The sequence below is a fragment of the Pinus tabuliformis genome, chromosome Q (genome assembly GCF_031772625.1).
Source record: "Pinus tabuliformis cultivar Carrire ecotype Pingquan chromosome Q, CPIR1, whole genome shotgun sequence".
Lineage (NCBI taxonomy): Eukaryota > Viridiplantae > Streptophyta > Pinopsida > Pinales > Pinaceae > Pinus > Pinus tabuliformis.
Window position 1 is genome coordinate 500,144,699 of NC_142296.1, and position 9,091 is coordinate 500,153,789.

Genomic DNA, 9,091 nt, shown 5'->3' on the forward strand with positions numbered 1-9,091 from the left:
AATAATTAAATTAAAATTCTTAAATCCTATCACATTTTTTTAAGTATTTTCAAAATTCTTAATAATTAAATTAAAATTCTTAAATCTTATGTTGAATCTTAACATTTTGTTTTTGAAGTATTTTCGATTTTTATGTCGATATATATCTACTTAGAAGTACACAAAATGGGTCCTCTTTGGATGTGGAAATTAATTCCACATCTAACATTTTCAATTAAAAAAAAAAAGATGCACACAAATAATAACAAAAATGGCCATAAATTAGAAACACTACAATACAAATATAAAAATAATAAGAATGAGTATCTACATTTGACATTTTCAATTTAAAAAAAAAAAAGTACACGAATAATAATAAGAATGGCCATGACAGCCCACGGGGCTTTGGATTGACGGTGAATGGGTGCGCTGTTAAAGCACTCCTTGCGATAGGTCACCGGTTCAAATCCCCCGTGGGTACTTAGGTTAGTCTTAATTAGCAAAAAAAAATAATAATAATAATAATAAGAATGGCCATAAATTAGAAACAGTACAACACAAACATAAAAATAAAAAAAATTACCATATCTTGCCCATGGCAATTATTATTATTATTAAACACTTGACTGCTAAGTCTACAAAAGCTATACATACTCTACATCTCTGGTTCCTAATTTTGAACCTGTACCCTCCAGAGGAAAACAAATATTCTTAATCAGTGAACCTAGTCAACTAAACCCTAACGCACCTAACTCCACTTAACTCCACAGGGGTACCACAGTAGCTAGCTGGTTCGGGTCGTCCTCGTCAGCTTCATAGTCGTAGAGCAGAGGGGGTGCCAGGGTTGGAATTTGGATTCCTCTTTACCCATCAGACAAATTTTTTTTGACGTTTTGCGTCTTTATGCTGCCCATCAAGAAACGTTATGTTTAAAATTTTTCCCTTCAAAAGTGATGTCTTAATAATAAATTAACCCTTCACCAATGAAGATTTGATTAAAATATTACCCTTCAATATTACAAGTATGTTAAAAAATTTCACATATTTATTATAAGCAAAGAAACAAAATGACCATAACATAGAAAAGATTTATTGAATCATGAATTTTAGTTTGAAATTTCATGAACAATAACAATAAAATCTCCATAACTTGTTGTCCTTGACCTGGACATGCTAGAACATTCATATGTAACATGCACCTCAAGTCACATCAACAAATCAAAAGGGGCCTAAATAGATTTACCCGTGAAAAATTGAAAGCTTACAATACTTGTGGCACAAAATCAAATAGAGAAAGACTAAAAATGTGAAGCCTAGGAGTAAAAATACATTATATATATATATATATATATATATATATATATCTATATATATATATATATATATATATATATATATATATATATATATATATATACAAATTTATAGCTTCTATTTGTAATAATTGCCAAAGCATAAAAAGAGCCAAACAAAGCAATTTCTAGATGGTTTTGTCAAAAAAAAATCCCAAGGTAACATATCTACATTATTATTGTAAATCTACATTATTTTGTTTACAATTGATTTCTTCAACACCAAAGAGATAAACGTGACACAGTAACAAGAAGCCAAAGTGCACAATTTTGATCTCAAGATGGCAATCAATGTTTCCAATATTAACAACTCAGTAGCTCGAGTAGTCAAGACCGAGATGTGAGGGATGGTGGATGACTGATGTAGTGGGGTTTGCGTGAGTTACCCATTTTTGTTTGGGTTCAACTCATAATATATTTACTAACAATAAATCTATTCACAATGTTTTCAAATGGAAAAAAAGATGGATAATGAGCCCTAAATTATTCACCAATTATGGTGATTAATTTTTTTTTACCGATATTGAATTATCAAAAATCAATATCTATCTCTCTATATATAGAAGCATGGGTCTATGAATGTTGTAGCTTACCATAAATTGAGAACTTAAACCAGGTTTACCAATGCAAAAGTGGCCTACCATAAATAGAAAATTGAACTAAGGTTCACTATTACAAAAGTAAACGTGGAGAAGTATAACCAAAGCTTGCAAAATAGAATTTTTGAAACAAAGTTATCTTACAATTATTTATAAGAAAATTAGTATCCATGATTAGAGAGATGATTAAGAAACAAAGTCTGCAACAATTGTAGAGTGTTCCACTCTCCATTTACCAATAAAGTGCAAGCTAAAAAATCTGCGAGAATATGGTACAACAACTATAACTAATTATTTTACGGTATGGGATTATAAAAATTTGATATATATCTATATACTTATAAAAGAATGAGTACTTGAATATTGAGGCCATCAGAAATTGAGAACTCGAACAAGGTTCGTCCTTGGAAAAATAAATGTGAAGGCATATATCCAAGCATTGCAAAGTAGAATTTCTACAACAGAGTTGTCCTGCAATTGTATTTAAAGCAATGGGTGTCCCATGATTAGTGAGGTGATCAAGCAATAGAGTCGTCCTTGGAAAAATAAATGTGAAGGCATATATCCAAGCATTGCAAAGTAGAATTTCTACAACAGAGTTGTCCTGCAATTGTATTTAAAGCAATGGGTGTGCCATGATTAGTGAGGTGATCAAGCAATAGAGTCTACAACAGTTATAGAGGGCTTCACTGTTTCCCACAATGTGCAAAAACAAAAATTTGTTAAAAGATGATACAAATCATTGTGGATAGTTCCCTTCTTCTAAGCATTAAAAATATATGAATTAAATTTGTAGTAATTCAAATCTATGATCCAAACATTCCATAGATTGGATTTTTCGAAACCAATAATTAAGGGCAACAATGATAATGGATAGGTAAATTATAAGTAAATGCACGCATAACCAATGGAGTCAATAGAATATTAAAAAAAACCCAAGGAATTCATGGAACAAGAAATGCCAGCAATAATGATATTAATTTGGGTCGATTGTTTTACTTCTTGATACTAAGAACCCACCCCTGCACGCAGAATCTTCAGACTCATACAAAATGCCTCTACTGTATTAGCATTTGGTTTCAGGGCTATTCTTATAACAGACCTGGTTTCATGGAAAGTTCGAAACCCAACTTGCATACAACCACCACTTCATTCTATTCTCTCGTGCGCCGCTGTTTTCCTTCAACAAGGTTGGAATTTGGCATTTTTCCCAATCATAGGGCATTTTACCGGGCAAAATGTCCTTAATTTTTTAAAGAAAGTAGAATTTTTACCATATCTATGTCGTCGTTAGCATTGGAGAGATCTCCATCTTACTATTATCTTGGAGCAGATGCAGCTCTTTTAGCCAAAAATTTGCCAGATTTGAACGAGCTATCGTCTCTAGACTGTAGTCTGATTTTGCCTCCATGCGATTCTTCAACAGATTTTGTGTTGCAAGATTTCTGCAAGGGACCAGGTACATTAGCTTCAGAGGCCAATGAGTTTGAAGAAGTTTTTTCTAATCAAACTATCATGCAGCGTGTCAACAGTTTTACAGTCTCCGATGATCAAAGAATTGAAGAATTCTACCATTACACGCAACAACACTTAGATTGATTCATGAACTCGATTGTACAAAGAAAACAAGCCCACATTCGTTGGGTTTGCTACTGTTGGAATCCGAAGATGAAAGAGGAAAGACAGGGAGACCATGCACAGATCCCGGAAATCGTCCAGGGAAAGATTCCAAATTAATGTTGGTTTGCTGACCAGACCATTCCGTATTTGATCAACATTACCATCCCGAAACTATAGTATATCCTTTCCCAGAGAAAAAATCTTCGGCTAATGGAATGGTGCGAGATAAAGTATTAATAACGTTTTTCAAAAAAATTAACCCGTCAAAAATACGTTCTTCACATTTCAGAACACTTCACCTTAAACGGTCATTTAAAAATTTAAAACGTATTTTACGGGTGAAATGCCTCATGACGGGCAAAATGCCCGTCAAATTCCAACCCTCGGGGGTGCAATCATGAGAGCTTCCGCCATTTTCCTTTCGTAATATGGTGTCGTCGGTTCGTCGTCGAACGCAGAATACCCATCAATATGCTGCTCCGATTCCGCTGCGGTTTCACTGGCAGTGCTCTGTTGTTCGTCTTGTTCAATATGCTCTGATACAACTATAGTTTCTGGCACCGAAAGCGATGCACTAACTACTGCCGCTACTTGTTTAGCTGCCTCTTTTATATCTTTGGGGTCACGAGAAAGCGATGGTGGCAATAAATTTCTTAAATGCGGGAAATTTAGCACTGCAGAGTTCCCTTTCAGAGCCAGGCAAGCACCGTCGTAGGCTTCGGCTGCCTGTTCCGGTCGATCAAAAGTACCCAGGTGGATCAGGTGGACCCTTTGGTGGCCACCACATCGAATTTCAGACTTCCATTTTCCTGACTTTGCAAAACGCACACCACAGTATTTTGTTAGATCGCCCATTTCCTTTGCAAATATATTGGTGCAGGCTTCCTTCTTGACACGCATTCATTCAGACATTCAACTATTCTATTTATAAGAATTCTGCCCCTGCTAATCCCCCATGGTTGCCTAAGGCGGCACCAGTTTTTGTGAAAATTTTTGGATTCCCCGTGTATTCCTTAACATCCATTGGTGGACGGTGGAGACTTCCAACATATCATGTACCATGACCCAAATCTGTTGAGATGCCTTCAATGTTTAAAGGACGACCGAGGCATACAACATTTTCGATCATCCATCTAAACTTTTCCTACACTGGTCAGGAACATTTCGATAATTCATTATTTCCACTTCCAACATATCATGTACCATGACCCAACTCTGTTGAAATATCTTTGATGTTTAAGGGACGGCCGAGGCATCCAACATTTTCGATCATCCATCTAGACTTTTCTTCGATAATTCATTATTTCCACTTCCAACATATCATGTACCATGACCCAACTTTGTTGAAATATCTTTGATGTTTAAGGGACGGCCGAGGCATCCAACATTTTCGATCATCCATCTAAGAACGACTGGCTATGGCTGACTGACAGATTTTTTAAGAAGATATCAGTGTGGGAACATAGATCCTTATCTCTGGCAGGCAGAGTCATCCTCACCCAATCTGTCTTGATGCAACTGGCGGTCTACTGGGCCCATCTGTTTATCATCCCGGCTAGCATAATTCATATCATGAACAGGATTTCGGCCAACTTCATCTGGGGTGCAAAGGCTGATCGAGGCAAATTCCATCTGACCAAAATGGATAGCATCTCGATGCCAAAAAAGCTCGGGGGCTGGGGTCTTATGGATCAAAGGCTGTTCGGTAGAGCTCTGGTCTGCAAATCAATGTGGAGGGGTATCTTGGGCGATGGTCCTTGGAGTGCTATCATCCAGCAAAAGTACCTAAAAGGTAGAAGCATGGAACATTGGTTCAGATCCGGGTCTATTGGAATTCAACAGGGATCGGCCATATGGCTTAGCTTCAGAAAAATTGGAAAATACTTCTTGAAGAACCTGAAATGGAGGATGTTCTCTGGTAGATATATCCTTATTGGTGTGGACTCTTTTGCAGGCTTTAGGGGGAGCCTCTCAATTCCAGACTCTCTTCTTTTTGTCCTTCACAGAATGGGTTTTTTTACATGGGATAAGCTCATCGCGGAATGGAGGGGTCCTTTGCCTATTTTGAAGGATGCTGCTGATATTGGCTTGCCAGTCGCCTTGCTGTCATCATGGGACAATGTCAAAGCTGCCCTAGCGAAAGGAGGGATCATTCGTGCTGGGCTAAAAGATCACTTAGTTTGGTCACTGTCTCATTCTCATTCGATAGCAAAAGTTAAAGAAATTTACTATGATCTCGCATCTAAAAAGTTGTCGCCTACAAGACAGAAATTCCCGATGGTGTTTTGGAAATTGGGTTGTCCTCTTAAAATGACTTTCTTCTCATGGCTAGTTTTCAACAACAAAAACTTATCATGGGAAAATTTGAGGAAAAGATGTTGGCACGGCCCAAGCAGATGCGTGATGTGTGAAGCTGATGAGGAGACAAATTTTCACATGTTCTTCCAATGCGAGGCCTCCCAACAAATCTGGTACGACCTGGCTGTTTCTTTTCATTTTCCTCACCTTCGTTTTATTTCTATCCATGCAGCGTTCGAGTGGTGGGGAAGGCAAGAAGAATCTAAGCGAGTCATCCTTCCCATTATGTTGTGGTGTGTCTGGAAATGGAGGAATCTCAAGATCTTTGAAGACTCAAAGCTCCCGTTCAAGTCTGTTCTGCTCAACATCTCGGCTCTCCATGATGCCATCCCTAGAAGGCTGCCGAAATAAGCTCTGAGTGCCCACATGTTTCGGGTTTCAATCTTTTGTTTTTGTCTATGTTTTGTCTTTTCTACTATCTGGACTATCAGACTTCCTTTCAGCACGCAACAACGTCCTCTATGTTGCTTTCTGTTTCTATATGGATGGCCCAATGTGTTTGTGTTCTTTTTGTGCACCTCACAAAATCTGTAATATTTGTCCATCTATAGTTTCTGCTACTTTTTTTCTCCGACTCGGGAAACCACAAGGTTCCTCTATATGTACCTTATCAGGCTTTTTTGCTTATATTGCCTCAATATATATATATACTGCTTTTTCTTCTGAAAAAAACTTTTCGATAATTCATTATTCAAGCATCCTGTTGCTTTTCAAACTTGCAAGCTCCTTCACTCCCTAAAGTACAGTCTCGCTGAAATCCGAAACAAAAAACTTAAAGTTAAGTAAAAAAAAAAAAATATCTGTATAGTAAAATTTAGATAATAAATATAACCTATTACTTTATTTAATATGGAGTCATCTTTAGTGTGATTTTTTGGACTTTCCGGGACGGAAAAATTTGAAGTGAAATCTTGATTTGTGTTATTTAAATTGGTTTTTTGACTATATATATGGATTGAGCACCATAAAAAAACCATCAGGCACTTTGATTGTGGAGGGATTACTCATCAAACTTGTGTTTTGAATAAATTTTTGCAAAATTTTAGAGAAATTAAACTAGAAAAACTTCCAAAAAAAACTTGAAAAACCTACCAGAAAAGCTTCCACAAAGTAGCATTAAATACAACTAGATTTAATATAATAAATATAATGTGTGATTAACTAATTATATAATCATATTCACACAAATTGATTATTTATTCATATATTAACTTAATTAATAGTCTGATATATGAGAATTATGAATACATAGTTTATAGACATTTATATATTAATTAAGTTAATATGATGATGATCATCATTAAGGTTTATTAAAATTAAAATTTATTTATCAAATTTTAAGAGAGTAAAACTTAGAATTTTTTTTTAGATTTAAGCAGTTTATAGATATTTATATATTAATTAAATTAATATGATGATCATCATTATTAAGGTTTATTAAAACTAAAAATTTTAAGAGAGTAAAATATTACTTGAATTTTTTAGAATTTCTTTTAGATTTAATCCGAGTATATGACGGATAATTTAAGAGAAAATTATTTTCATCTTCAACCTTCTTACTGTCACAAAGTTGACAAATGCTTTCATCCTAAAGGCTTTTGGGAATTGACCAATGCCCAATTTTATTCCATTATGAAGCTCATGACAATTTGTAAGTTAGAGAGATACATTTGGTTTTCAACATTTGGGTTGATCACCTCCTTATACTATTTTAATTTCCTTTTTCCCTCTAACTCCTTATCACACCACTGCTTCTCCATAAAGTTTGAGGTAATAATATTTTTAATGTTATCCTTATTCTACACAATAATTTTTTCATTTTTTCTTTAAAAATTTATAACTCTTCTTTATTTTTATATTTTTTTTGGTTTGACCCACAGGCATTTGAACCTTGAAAATCATGGTTTTACATAGTAATTCATAAACCAATGATTTCCAATTGAAGTTATTGAAGGTGTGCAATTAGTGTTTTTTCCAAGGAAATATATGGGCAAATCCGCTTGAAGGGATTACAACCCACTAGCTTATTAATTGACCTATATCACGATATTGGCGCTCTACATCGTGAATAGTCGATACTCTATGCGCCATGGGCCTCCGACCGCCGATATGCAATATGTGCGGGCTCCACTGATTGCCAATAAGCTGACATGTCGTGCCTTGGTCCCTCTGATAGCCGATTTGTGATATTGATGATTAGCTGATCGCATATTTCGCTGTCTTCCCCTGTTGTTTCTTTGCCAAGACTCCGATTGCGATTGTGATGAGCCTCCCTTGGTATTTTCTCTTTGTTTTCTAGCTTTCAAAGGGGCAACTTCAATCTGCTCTAATTTCTGATCTAGGAGTCCATTTTTGGACTTCCATATACCGTTGGAAATCTTGTTCCAAACACTATGCAATGGAGAGGGCCCGATTAAGCACTGAGAGATTTTGTGGCTTGAGAAATGGCTTCAAAATTCACTGCTCTTTCTCACCCTTTTCACAGTTGAAAGCACATTTAGCAGTGAGTGACAACACCACCTTTGCCCCAAATTCAGAAATCCTTCCGGCAAACCAAAGCTCAAAAATGATATAAACATCCCAACACCATGGAATCCATAAAAAGGCAAGGCTAGGTTGAAAACCATTATCATAACCCAATAAAACCATGCCACCAACAGTAAGAGAACCATACACCAACATGCAAATCCATGCATGTCCAAACCAGCTAGGAAATCACACATGCAAAAGGTTAATTTATGAGGCCTCTATTTTTTTCAATTTCCATTATTTTCCTTCATTTACCTCCTCACATGCAACCTTTGACCTTTGACCTTCCTTTTCTCCTAATTTCCATTATTTTCATAAATAAATGTGCTAAAAATGCATTTTTTCCTTTTTAACACCTTTGCCTTTGCCTTTGCCAAGTTCCTTAGCCAAAACACACATCCAGTGATGTCCACTAGGATATCTTTGCCCAACATTCAACTTGGAATACGTGTCCCTTACCCGTAGTCTTATGTTTCCTTTATTAACTTTTATTACATGAAATTTTCACTAGGGTTGTTACAGATGCCTACCCCCAATGGTCCTAACTTGAACTACAAATTCTTTGGTGGCTCCCGTAGATAATTTAATTGGTTCAAGTTATGGTTTCTTTTAAGGGGCTTACTTTTCTTTAAGGTGTGATATGTAAGCTAAAAT

General features: G+C 35.8%; 1 protein-coding gene across 1 annotated transcript; it reads right to left on the minus strand.

Moving 5' to 3' along the window:
* Window positions 1-3,919: 3,919 nt before the first annotated feature.
* On the minus strand, window positions 3,920-4,450 carry LOC149220346 (ethylene-responsive transcription factor ERF039-like). The gene has a single exon (XM_089387058.1). The coding sequence runs from the start codon at window positions 4,448-4,450 to the stop codon at window positions 3,920-3,922; it is 531 nt and encodes a 176-aa protein (XP_089243184.1).
* Between the last annotated feature and the right edge of the window lie 4,641 nt (window positions 4,451-9,091).